This window comes from Staurois parvus, unplaced genomic scaffold (genome assembly GCF_062004578.1).
Source record: "Staurois parvus isolate SC_StPar_1 unplaced genomic scaffold, SC_StPar_1.0 ptg000146l, whole genome shotgun sequence".
Lineage (NCBI taxonomy): Eukaryota > Metazoa > Chordata > Amphibia > Anura > Ranidae > Staurois > Staurois parvus.
In genome coordinates, this window is record NW_028317942.1 from 952,372 (window position 1) to 966,824 (window position 14,453).

General features: G+C 38.7%; 1 protein-coding gene across 1 annotated transcript in view; it reads left to right on the forward strand.

Annotated features, from left to right (window-relative positions):
* LOC149464866 (CUB and sushi domain-containing protein 1-like) overlaps window positions 1-14,453 on the forward strand; it is a 1,089,704-nt gene that overhangs the window by 948,940 nt on the left and 126,311 nt on the right. Inside the window, exon 29 of the mRNA XM_089673951.1 lies at window positions 10,415-10,606. Within this exon, the coding sequence (XP_089530077.1) occupies window positions 10,415-10,606 (192 nt within the window). The remainder of the gene's footprint in view (window positions 1-10,414; window positions 10,607-14,453) is intronic.

Consider the following 14,453-nt stretch of genomic DNA (forward strand, 5'->3'; position numbering starts at 1 on the left):
GGACAGGACATGAGAAAAAATCTTTCCAATAGGCATAATTCCCAACAGACATCATTTTAAGAATATGGCTGGAGCTCAGCTTTAGGACTAACTGGCATAGATGTCATTTCCACATTCTGTTTCTCTTTGCTAACAAATCCAATAACATTGTACTTAAAGAGAAAGTAAACTGCTGACCAAAAAAATGTGGGCTCTCAGGAGCCTTTAGCCATATTGTTCTAGTAAGCACAGCATATTAGCACATTATGACAGACTTACCTACGGTACCAAAGAAAATACTTTCAATTCTATTATACCAGTGCGGCTCTTCATTCCCAGTACTTCCATGCTATCCAGCCGCTTTTCTGGGTTTGAAGTCTCTGACCACTTGACTGGCCAGGCCCAGGTGATATAACTATTACATATGCACATATACGAAGAGGTTACTTCATCCCAGCACCTGCATACATAAAAAGAATTACTGACAGGCAAGGAGAAACATCTATACTAGAGGAGCCATACACAGTCTCAAAAGTCCACCTGTCAGCACTTTTTAATAGTGACTTTACTTCCACTTTAGTAACTTTAAGGGTAGTAATGTAAAGTGACGACTGTGTGCTTGCTAAACTTAATACAGTGTTCTTTCTCTTACCTTAGCTGACTGTAAAATTAAATTGCAATATTTAAAGTTCTTTCAGAGGTATCACTATTTAAACACTGCTTAAAGATTTTTTGCAGTACAAAACACTGAGCAGGGATATATTGTGTACCACAATGAGAACAAATATATGTTAGAAAAACACATACAATGTGTTCCTCACTTCTTTCTTATGTTAAATTCATATTGTAATAGTGTCAAAGACTTTTGCACTGCCTGGCCTTTCTTCACAGTCAACAGAACAGGCCTCAGCTCAGTTAACAATACCCACGAGAGGTCTGCCAAATGCCATTATACAGAGTATCTGCACATATCAATATTATTAGGCACCATAAGGTGTATTTGGAAAAATAATTGCAGAACTATTTATCCTATGAAACTGCATGTACATGTGTTCTGTGCAATTAGAAGGGAAATAAATGTTACCAGGCCATTTTCGCTCAAAGTCATTTTATTTTTTTCAACAGAAACAATTGAGTACTGTCCGTGATACTTTTTTTTATTTGCACTAACATACAATTTTGAGGACAAGCTTTCGGGGTATGTCCCCTTCTTCAAAGTCCAAACAGTACTATTACAAATCACAAAGTTTAAGCAGAATGTTAGAAGGGATTGAGAAAAAAAAAAAAGGCTACAGATAAGATACATCAAGAGCGATTTATTTTCAATAAATTTACAGATATGTATTTGTAAATTTGTGTCAAGTACAGAAAAAAGCTCTCCCAGATTAATTAGCTGAACTCTTTTATTATGTATTTATAGGCATATACCCATGGGTAAATCAGTATACCAAAAACATATTTTCAGAATTAAAACTGCTCAGATCCTGAAACGCTTTCCTTTCTGTGTAAATAAAAAGATGGTATAACACATTGCAAAGTTATTTACAATTTCACAGAATTCAGGGAAGTAAATACATGGGGATTTTCATCAAGTAAGTTTATAAACTTCATAATCATTCAGATTAATAGGAGTAGGCAAGAAATAATTTAAACACAATGTGGAAATGAATATAATGATTTTAAATCTTGAACATGCAGTATATGCACATTATGACTGTTTAATTACTAGCCTACAGAACACTTATACCCCTTTCCTGCCCAGGCCAATTTTCAGCTTTCAGAGCTGTCGCACTTTTAATGACAATTGCGCTGTCATGCAACACTGTACCCATATGAAATTTGTATCATTTTTTTGAGACAGAGCTTTCTTTTGGTGGTATTTATTCACATCTGGGTTTTTTATTTTTTGCTAAATAAACCAAAAACAACTGAACATTTTGAAAAAAAATATTTTTCTTACTTTTTGTTATAAAATTTGGTAAATAAGTGATTTTTCTCTTTCATTGATGTGCGCTAATGAGGCTGCAGTGATGGGCACTGATAGGCTGCACTGATGGGCACTGATGAGAAGGCACTTGTAGGTGGCACTGATGGGCATCAACAGGCATCACTGATGGGCACTGAAAGGCAGCACTCATATATGGCACTGATAGGCGGCACTGATAGGCAGAACTGACTGGCACTGTTAGGTGGCACTGATAGGCAGCACTGACGAGCACTGATAAGCGGCACTGACTGGCACTGATATGGGGCACTGATATGGGGCACTGATAGGTGGCACTGATTGGCAGCACTGATAGGTGGCACTGACTGGCATTGATAGGTGGCACTGATGGATGAAACTGAAAGGCAGCTCAGATGGGCACTGATATGTGGCATTGATGTGCACTGGTAGGCACTGATATGTGGCATTGATGAGGTACTGATGGGCACTGGCAGGTGGCATTGATGAGCACTGACAGCTGGCATTGATGGACACTGACAGGTGGCACTGCTGGGGCTACACTGATCATCAGTGCCCTAAAGATCAGTGTAGATGTCCCCTCTGAGGAATGCTGATTACCGGCTCTCCTCTCCTCACGAGCTGTCAGCGTGACAGCTTGTGAGGACAGAAATGCCAATAACTGGCATTTCCCTATTTACATGCGATCAGCTGTGATTGGACACAGCTGATCACATGACCGAGCCGACATCTTTGGCTCTTTTTGTTGATCGGTGATCTGCTGTGTCCGAGGGACACAGCGCACCACCGATTGCCGTGCTGCGTGCTCCCAGAGACGCGCACGCACGGTTAGAGTGGGAGGATGTCATATGACGTCCTCCCAGAATGAGAGAACCGCCTTCCGTCTGTCATTACCTTATATGGCAGACAGGAGGCGGTTAAGGAAAAACTGAAGAGTTACTCAGGAACAAATTTTGTTAAAAAAAAAATCAGAACTTATCCCTGTTTATAAACACCAACTATTACAGCTTGTCCTACTTTGTGTGGCCCAATACTTGCCATCTACACTGCCATGTGCCATAAGATAGGCTTCTCAAACCCTTTCTCAGGCTTCAGTTCCTATTACTTGAGGCCTCAGATGTTGCAGCAGATGCACATGGAGTCTCTAGTAGTGTTGGGTGATCAGGCCACACATAATGTTTCCAAAGCTGGACCTCAAAATTTATTTTCTTTGTTGTGGGGCAAATCATGATTTGTGTCTCTTAGTCTGCAGACTACTCCTGTGAACCAGCCATCAGAAATGTTTGTGGCTATTGTCTCTCTGAAATAGTGCACTCTAATTGTTACTTCTTGAATAAAGGCCAGTTCACACCATAGAAATGCAGTCTGGATGCTTTTCTGCATGTCTTCAATGCATGTTTGATGCGTTATGGTGCATATTTTATGTGTTCTAGTGCATTTTTCTCCTCCTTTTTCCTCACCCTCTTTAAGGACGTGTATTCTGGTGTATTTGTGGTGTGTTTAGGTATGTTCTCAGACATTTTACCATGTTCTAGTACAGTTCAGTGCAGAAAAAATGCAGCATGTTCTATTTTTTTTCTGGAACTGGAACACACTTTAACTGACTGTATTGGTGTGAACTATGCCATTGGAAACCATATAACCTTCTATCCATGCATTTCTGACGCATAAAAAAAACACACTGGACTGCAGGTGGTGTTGTTAACCAACCCTAAAACCTTTTTTTGAGCAGTGTATATTGTATTAATTCAATGAACAGTATGTAAAGGAACACTTTGAAAACACATCAGGTCTCAATGGGAAAAAATATCATGCTGGATATCTATATGGATTGGGTAATGTGTTAGGAATGTAAGGATGCCCCACTGTTTGGTACAAATGAAAATTATCAACCTACAGAGGACTGAATTCAAAGACACTCCAAAAACCAAAGTGAAAAATGATGCCTCAGGCTAGTCCATTTTGCTGAAATTTCATTGCAGCAACCCAAAATGGTACTCAGTAGTTCGTATGGCCCCCACATGCTTATATGCATGCTTGACAATGTTGGGGCATGCTCCTAATGAGACGACGGATGGTGTCCTGGGGTATTTCCTCCCAAATCTGTACCAGGGCATCACTGAGCTCCTGGACAGTCTGAGGTGTAACATGGCAGGTGTCGGATGGACTGAAAAATGATATCCAAGAGGTGTTCTATTGGATTTAGGTCAGGGGAGTATGGGGGCCATTCAATGGTATCAATTCCTTCATCCTCCAGGAACTGCCTACATACTCTTGCCACATGAGACCGGGCATTGTTGTGCACCAGGAGGAACCCAGGACCCACTGCACCAGTGTAGAGTCTGACAATGGGTCCAAGGATTTCATCCCGATACCTTAAAGCAGTCAGGGTGCATTGTCTAGCCCTGACATAAGCAATCTATGAGAGATGGAGATCTACCTGAACAACATGAAAGAGATCAAAGATCACCAGGGTTCAGCGCCATATAAAAAAAAAAAATTAACTAGCAAGGCCTAACTATATAGCAAGGAAAATGTAGAAAAATATAACAAAACAAATGTCATTGTAAAAATACAAACGTATCCTACTTAAAAGTGGACAGTGTCAGTCAGTAGGGTAGTGGACGGTGTCAGTAGAGCAGGGAATGATGTCAGTCAGCAGAGCAGTGGACGGTGTCAGTAGGGCAGAGGTTGTAGTTAGTCAGTAGAGCAGTGGATGGTGTTAGTAGAGCAGTAGACAGTGTCAGTAGGGCAGAGGTTGGTGTCAGTAGGACAGTGAATGGTGCCAGTAGTTTTTATCTTTACATTTTTATTTTTTCATATTTTTCACAGTTTCTTTAGGAGCCCTGTTGAAAGGGGAGCACTTGGGGGAAGGGTCAGGCTGCAAAAAAAGGAGGAACAAGGATGGGAGGGACAGCAGGGGAGGCGTTTACTAGAACCGATCCCCTGGATTTTCCTCCTGCAGCAGCTGTACGCTGGTGGGAGGGCGAAAAGGAGATTCTTGCTTTCAGCTGCTCCAGGAGGACAATAAAGGGGATAGTCGAAAGGGAGGTATTTTAAAAATCTGAACTCCCAGCAAGTGGCTGGGGATTGGGATTTTTCTGCCCCCCTTCTACCCAGGTGACCTAAGGCGGCTGCCTAAGCAGCCGTATGCTGGGCGCCAGCATAAGGCTGCTTAGGCAGCTGCCTTAGGACACCACAGTGGGGGCAGAAAAATCCCAATCAATAGCCACTTGCTGGGAGTTCAGATTTTTAAAATACCTCTCCATGGGAGGGAAGGGGGCAGAGGACACTGCTGGGGGGGAAGGGGGTCTAGAGGTTACTGCTATGAGGGAAAGGGGGACAGAGGACATTGCTGGGTGGGAAAGGGGGGCCAGCAGCCAGTAATGTCTTATGCCCACCTTTCCCCCAGCCTACTTCGCTCCTGGTGAAAGCGGAAGACAGCACAGCTCAGGACGGAGGGTGGGAGGAGGAGCTGGACAAATTAACTTTTCATATTAACCCACAGGTGATTGGTTGCTAGGTCAGTCCTAGTAACCAATTACCAGCTTGTTAATATAAAATCTTCTTTTGCCCAGCTCCTCCCCCCTCCTCAGTCCTGTGCACTGAGAATGTCAGCAGCGGAGGAGACTGGGAGGGGGTAGAGGGACCTGTCCGTGGTCGACAGGTAGACCACAATCTACAGGTTGCCCATCCCCCCTCCAATCTAGCCTGTAGAGGTCTGTGTGTCCTTCCATGGATATGCCTCTCCAGACCATCACTGGCGCACCACCAAAACGGTCATACTGAACAATGTTACAGGCAGCATAACATTCTCCATGGCTTCTCCAGACCCTTTCACATCTGTCACATGTGCTCAGAGTGAACCTGCTCTCATCTGTGAAAAGCACAGGGTGCCAGTGGTGGACCTGTCAATTCCAGTGTTCAATGGCAAATGTCAATCGAGCTCTATGGTGCCAGGCAGTGAGCACAGGGCTCACTAGAGGACGTCGGGCCCTCAGGCAACCCTCATGAAGTCTGTTTCTGATTGTTTGGTCAGAGAAATTCACACCTAGACCTGCTGGAGATCATTTTGTAGGGCTCTAGCAGTGCCCATCATGTTCCTCCTTGCACAAAGGAGCAGATACCGGTCCTGCTGATGGGTTAAGGACCTTCTATGGCCCTGTCCAGCTCTCCTAGAGTAACTGCTTGTCTCATGGAATCTCCTCCATGCTCTTGATACTGTGCTGGGAGACACAGTAAACCTTCTGTCAACATCACGTATTGATATGCCATCCTGGAGGAGTTGGAATGTCTGTGCCACCTTTGTAGCATCCAGGTATCATGTCATGCTACCAGTAGTGACACGGACCCTAGCCAAATGCAAAACTAGTGAAAAACAGTCAGAAAATATGAGTAGGAAAAAATGGCAGTGGCCTCCACATGTAAAACTGTTCCTGTTTTGCTGGTCCTCTCATTGTTGCCCATCTAGTTCACCTGTTGTTAATTTCATTAACACCAAAGTAGCTGAAACTGATTAACAACCCCCTCTGCTACTTAACTGACCAGATCAATATCCCAGGAGTTTAATTGACTTATTGCTATAGTCTGATTAAAAAGTGTTGAGCAGTGTATTTCTACCTTTTCTCTGTCAAACCAAAATACTTTAATGTTGATTTTTTTAAATGAAAGCTAATTGTCATCCCTACTAAATTTGCTAAAATACTGGTAATTGTTTTTCTCTGTGAAACTAAACTGTGTTAAGTTGATTTAGGATTAAAGCTGGCTGACATCTTTCCTGGGTAAAAATATGGCTTTCCAAAAATGTTTTATACTGTATATGTAGTCTGTACAATATTTAGCTTGCTTTTATATGTTAAAAGAGGAAAGTAAAAAAACGTCCCAAAAATTATTTCACATATGTTGATAGTAAAAAGGCTTGGTCAGAACATATTGGGGCAAGTTAGTCACAAGTGACAGAGAGAAGGAAACTGTATTAAATATTTTCTTCTCCCAAGTTTTCCGAACAAAAAGAAAATTAATGTTACTAACATTATATTGAATGTACCCTTGTGGACGACATAAATCTGTGTTCAAAAAGACTATAAAAACTTAATCTGAATAAATTGACAGTTCATCCTGGGGGAAGTGATTAAGGGCCGGTTCACACCGTAAAAACGCATTCCAGATTCATTCCGGATGCATTTCTGCATGTACGTTTTTAACACATTTTTGATGCATTCTGGTGCATTTTTGATGCATTTCCAGATGCATTCCAGATGCTGTTTTCCCTGTTTGTTTCACTGACTGGGGTCCAGTGAGTTGAGGATGCACTGCACCTGAAATGCATTGAAGCTGAGCCGCTGACATCACATCCGCTGACATCACATCTGACACCATTTCTGGTCTCTTGGAAAGCATGACAGCTCTGTGCTTATGAGCAATGGTGTGAGAGAAAGGATCCCCTAGTGCAGGGGTGGGCAACTGTGGCCCTCCAGCTGTTGGTGAACTATAAGTCCCATCATGCCTCTGCCTTTGGGAGTCATACTTGTAACTGTCAGTTTTGCAATGCCTCATGGGACTTGTAGTTCTACAACAGCTGGAGGGCCACAGTTGCCCACCCCTGCTCTAGTGAGTTGTTTGTGCTGGTGCCCCTACTGGCATCTGCTTCAAGTGAGTTCATAAAGTTTTTTCTTTTAATTATCCACTCTACACTAACATTTACTACACTATGGATACTCTTTCTGGGCTTGTTTGCTAACTTATCTTGGGTGAATGAAAATTCATGACAGTGACATCTATGAGCTGGTTGTCTTGAGGGTTTCCATGCAGAGGAGCTGCTATTCCATATACATAATTTGACATCTAATGCTTGTTGGCGGCTTTGTTGGCTGCTATTATCTGGTGAGTGAGGAATTTATCTGTGCACATGAAGGAGCACTTTTATATTTAAATTAGATTTTGTCATGTCATCCTTTATTTTACATGGTGACTGGGGACTTCTACATTCATTCTGTTGGATTTTATATTGAATTTGAATATGTTTTTATTTATCATACTCTGGGCAATATTTTATTATGTATATATGGAATCGCTTGAACACGTTTAATTTTTGGGAAGGGCTAGTGCCTATCTGTAGTTTTTTGAACAAATCTCAATGTTTACTGATGATACAAAGCTAAGCAGGCAATAACTCCACAACAGAATATAGAAGACCTTGATAAAATAGAGGAATGTGCATCTATAAGGCAGATGAGGTTTAATATTGAAAAATGTAATGCACTTGGGTGCTGAAACTATGCATGAAAGTTACTCGCTAGGGGGGAAACCTCCAGGGGAATAGAAGAAGGAAAGGGATCTGGCAGTTCTAATAGATCACGGACTCAGCAATAACATGCAATGCCAAACTGCAGCAAGTAAGGCTAGAAGTGCATTATCATATATTAAAAGGGTATTTACTCAACCAATAAAACTATCATTCTACCACTTTACAAAACCCTGGTTAGGCGAAATCTTGACTATGCAGTCCAGTTTTGGTCACCAATCTTCAGAAAGGATGTCCTTGAACTGAAGTCCAGAGAATATCAGCAAAGATATTAAAGGGGCTGGAAGACCTCAGTTATGAGAAAACAACTACAAATATTAGGAAGACATGCATAAGATGAGATTTAATCAGAATATACAATCACAATCTTTAAATGGTCACTCTAGCATTTGGGGAAAAATCTTTAATAGAAGGTGTCTGAAGTAGACATGTGGCCCCACAATGAAGTTGGACCAGAAGTGATTCACTCTTAAGCTGCATAAATGGTTCCTTACTGTTGAAGCAGTAAGGATGTGGAACTTCCTTCAACAGTTGTTATCAGTGCGGAATGTATATAAATTCAAAATGTTAGATCTGTTTCTTAATGAACACAATGTACTAGGATATTGAAAATAGTAGAAAATGGTAAACACACACACACATACTAAACTGGACAGACCAGTGTTTTCACTCAACCTTACCAGCTATGTAACTATGTAAAAAAAAATTGAAGGGTAATTTTTGGATTAAAACTGACTAGTATACCTCTTGCTCAAAATTCAGCCTACCCTAATTGTTTAAATAAGGTCAGTGAAGTGTGTTCAATATTCCTTTCTTTTTCAGGTAAATGCATACAGTTTAATGTGTTTTGGGGGGCTGAAAATCTGCATGGGGTGTGCCATTTTGTGAAGATAGTGTACTGTTAGTATTAAAATGAAGTCTTTAAAGACTGAAAAATATTGTTTTCCTTTTCTGTAATATATGTGCATATGTAGTATATGTGATTTTTTTGGCTGAAAAGGTGCATGTAGTGTGTCATTTTGAAAATGCAGCCTTCTCCTTATGTTGATATGCAGTCTGTACAATATTTCTTCCTTTTTTGTGAAATATATACACTTTAATTTGTATTCTTTAAATAAAAAGCTACATGCTTTGTATTCTTTTTAAAATACAGCCCACTTAAATTGTTTAAATACTGTCTATGGAGTCTTGGCAATATTTCTAGTTGTTGTCTCTTAAATAATACACTCTAATTTTTCATGCCTCATCTTTGGAATGTGGGTTGGTGTTTTGACATTTTTTGTGCAATCTTATTAAAGTTTTATTATAATACAGTGTAGCACTGAAAAAAGAAGAGCACAAGCTATACTATGACACTGTTTTTACATTGTTTGGCAATTGGTACGCTTAGGGCTTTAGCTTTATTCATTTTATTTATTTATTTATTTTTGGAAGAGCAAACTTTTCTATAGCTTTTGGATCTTTTGTGACTGCCACTTTTAACTTATCAAGTTGCGAATAATAGGTTTGGGGGTGATGCTGCTGTATTTAAACAAAAAAAGTGAAAATTATAAAATCACTTACACATGCAAAATGTAATGCCAAAATATGGTGTCTGTGGCACTGTCCGTGAAAAATGTATTATTCCATAACACTTCAAACAACATAAAGGCATTTCCAAATCATCTTTTAGAAAGGAATGGTGTTTTCCCCATGTCTTTCTTGTCACATAAAAGGGAGACCCTTTCCCCAATTATATATTTTTTTAATGTATTTTTGCATTAGTACATCTGCTAATCTGCCAATGCCCTTTGTTTAACAATTTCTTGTCTATAGGCCCTGAAAATGGCCAGAATTTACTTTTTCCCCACATGGTCATTTCCCCAACCCATTGTAAAATCTGTAAATTGTGAATTTTAATCTGAACTCACGAATCAAAAACAGAATGATTCACTCACCCCTTGTCCTGTGTAGTTCCATGATTATTTTTTGGACTTGTGTAGAATGTATACTATCTACTATAATTTAATGTCATTATCATGACATTAACTAATAGTAGACACTGTACTAATAATTAATGTCATTGTTATGAATTGCAATGACTTATTAGTATGTTATAAAATAATTATACTGCTAATGATAATGTAATTTTTTTTTTCTTCAGTATTAAATATATGTGTTTCTTTTAGCTTCTGTTGCATCAACATGTAATGATCCTGGAATTCCTCAAAATGGTTCCAGATATGGAGACAGCAGAGAGCCAGGAGACACCATAAGCTTTCAATGTCATCCTGGGTATCAGCTACAAGGACAAGCTACAATTACCTGTGTGCAGCTAAATAATCGATTCTTTTGGCAGCCAGACCCACCAAATTGCATAGGTATTTTTTATTATTACACTTAATTAAATGTTGTTGCTTTCTCTTGTTCCACTGTTTTCATAAATAAAAACAAGCACTGATGATTTATTTATTACAGGTACTTGTATAGCACCAATTTTATGCAGCACTATTACATATATATTGCACATTTACATCAGTCTCTGCCATCAAGGGGCATGCAATCTAAGGTCCCTAACTCACATTCATACATACACATACTAGGGCCAGTTTAGACAGGAGCCAATTAACCTTCCAGCATGTCTTTGGAGTGTGGGAGGAAACTGAAATACCTGGAATCCCGGACACAGGGAGAAATTGCAAACTCCAGTCAGGTAGTATCATGGTTGGAATTTGAAACGGTGACCCTTGTGCTGCTAGGCAGAAGTGCTAACTACATAGCCACTGTGCTGCCCTGTGATCTGTTTACAAATCATGCCTAATAGAATTTATAGAAACAGTAAATCAGTCAAAGTTTCATTATAATATAACACAATTAAATTAAGAATAATACATTTGAAATCCACCTTTATTGCACTTTAATAGTAGGTAGAACAACATTATGTTGACATGTTAATTTATGCAGCCTATTATTGTGGTTATTAAGTTGTAAGGGGACCAAAGGGAAAATTGTATCTTGTGTACCACGTGTTCCATCAATTTCGTGCATGTTAACACTAAGGGAAAATACACAGTATAAAGTATAACATTTGTCAAAGTAAACTCTAGCATACCCAACCATTGGTAATGAATCATAAAACATCCACATTAAGGTCTAATATTATATTTATTTCAGGGCTGGAATAAAATGAAAATAAAGAAATTAAGGAAACAAATCTTGGTGTGTCTTGCCAACAGCCAAGTCAAGAATGATAGTAACTAGAACATAGTATAAATACCTATAGGAATTACATAATGATGCTCTAATTAGTGTTAAAGATTTCTAAGTATGTGAGCTTAAAGTGTAATGAAAAGCTGCCAGTGCCCACCCGGACATGGTAGCAGTCCATAGTTTTAAAATCCCCACTCTTTTCCCTTTTCATTCTCTAGGGATTCTGGGATGGATCAAAGTGCTTCTAATTGGTCAGCACCAGCATGTGCTAATGCTGATCAATAAGAAGTGCTCTGTCTTGGAAGCCCTGCATGATAAACAAGAAGAGCAGAGATTTTATTTTCAAAATAGATAGTGCCGCGCTCCCATGTACCAATATGTATATCTTATACTTTCAAAGTGCTAATGAATAGCTTTCAAGATACTGCATGTATCAAACAATTATTACTAGTGACTCAAAACATCATTGTGAATATTAATCTTCATGCAAGTGACATTAATAACTGATAATCCTAAGGTGATAGTGCCTATTAAAGTACAGTGATATACAAATCAGAAATACTCCTCTATTCTACTGTGATCCTTATATTTATATTGTGCAAACACATATATATTATGTGCACGTGCTTATGATATATTCAATAAAAAAAAAAAAAAAAAAAAAAAAAAAAAAAAAAAAAAAAAAAAAAAAGTCTTTCAAAATAAATGTGCAGGTGGATTCTTGGTTCCCTCTCGCCGAGTGCTTAATGGTCTCCCTATGTGCTCACCTCTATATTTGCCTGAATAAATCCAGGCAAATACACTTTTTATCCTTCCAGGATAGATGGGATGGAATGATGCTCTTGAATTATCTCAGAAGGTGGATGTGGGTTTATATTTGTTCTCCTGTAGCTGCTCATGAGTGGGTATACTGACCATCTCTCTGAGGATCTCCCAATTCCCCTCCTGGGGCTGTTTCCTTTTCCAGTCCTCCTTATATCAGCTCAAAGGGTGTTGTTCAATTGAGAAAGGAAGACAAACAGACCATAGTGTCTTATCCTTGTGCAAAAAGGGGGTTTATTGCTGCCAGTTGCACAGTAGTATACAATTGTAGTCCAGCATAAATGTGCTCTGCCTCTGTTCCTGCAGTGCTGTCTACCTGTGTCTGTATTCAGATCACCGAGCCTCTCCAGTGCAATGTCGTGACGTCAGAGCCCCTCCCCTACGCGTATCGTCACAGGGTCACGTGACTTCATCAGGGGGAATGATTAGATGCCACGACTATGCTAATACTCCTATTTATATCTCTCGGCCGCCTTTTTACTGGAGCCCAATGGGCGCGGCCATTTTCCCAGTGATTTTCTTAAACTCTATGTATGGTGAGTGTTTACACCTGTGTGTCTACTCAAATTATAACGTGATCTCTGTCTGCCAGACATTGCTAACTGGGTCAGCTGTGATCTGTCTCTTGCTCTGCAGTTTCTAAACAGTGGCTGTTGGCTATACATTATATTGCTGAAAGTATACCTATTAGGCTAAATTAAAACCATGTTTTATTAATAATACAATATTAAAAATATAAAATTCAAAATTATAAATTTAACCAATAAAATAAAATAAAAAAATATTTTTTTAAAAATCAAATAATAAAAGATAATAAAAAAAAATAAAATAATAGAAAACGCATGTATGTTACTTCTCAAGTAACCTATTTGTCATTAATTATCTAATTCCTTCAATTTTGAGATATTATTTAACTTACATCTTTCTTTACATCTGGGTTTTGGTTTTGTATTTAAGAAGGTATTACTTGAGGATATGATACTTGATATAACTTACATGCGTTTTGTGCTAGTCATAAATTCTCTAATTCTACCCTAAACTCACTCCACATATTCCTAAATTCATGTCAGATACATTACTTCAATCCCCAATCTATATATATTCAACGCCTCAAAGTTAGATTGGGAACTATTTCTATACTTATTTGTTACTAATAAAGCATGTAAGGTCAAACTCCTTATTTAACCCATTGGGAGCCAGACAGCCCATTTCATAGATCCACTTCGATTCTTTCTTGCTAATTTCCCTTATCAGGTTATCTCCCCTCCAGTGTTGTACATGTTTTTCTACACCCCAGAACTCTAATTTTCTTGCATCTTTATTGTGGTATTTTTTGAAATGCTGCGATAAGTGGTGATACTTGTATCCTCTGTTTATATTATATACATGTTCTTTTATTCTTTCCCTTAACATCCTTTTCGTGCGTCCAATGTAGATGAGATTACATGGGCATTTGAGGGCATAGATAACCCCTCTTGTATCACATGATATAAATTGCTGGATGGTGTATTCCTTTTCATTTAGGGGGTTCTGAAATGTAAATCTTCTCCTGGGGTTATTTTTCAGTCTGATGCAACTATAGCATCTACCACAGGTATAAAACCCTTTTCCTTGAAAAAAACTAATTTGTTGATGTTTAACAGGTGGTGCTATTATACTCTTCACCACTTTGTCCCTAATATTTGGAGCTTTTGTATATATAAACCTAGGTATTGTGGGAATATTATTTTTCAGGTGCTTATCTAATGCTAAGATCTTCCAATGTTTCTTTATTATGTTTTGTATTGATTTATACTGGGTATTATAACTCAACACTACCGCCAATTCCTCCTTTTCAGTATTCTCTTTATGTTTGTCTGCTATTAATACATTACGGTCCATAAGGCCTATTTGCTCCCTTTCTTTTTGTATTATTTCTTTCTTATATCCTTTATCAATAAATCTTTCTGATATTATTCCACTTTGTTCTACATAGTCTTTCATGTTTGTACAGTTCCTTTTTAATCTAATAAATTGGCCTCTAGGGATATTGCTTAGCCACGCTTTATGATGGCAGCTATCTATGGGGATATATGAGTTTCTATCAACAGATTTGAAATGATTCTTGGTATACAATTGTAATCCCTCTTTGTAGATTTGAATGTCTAAAAAATTAATAGAAGTTTCATGTATGTCATAGCTCAGTTTTATATTGGC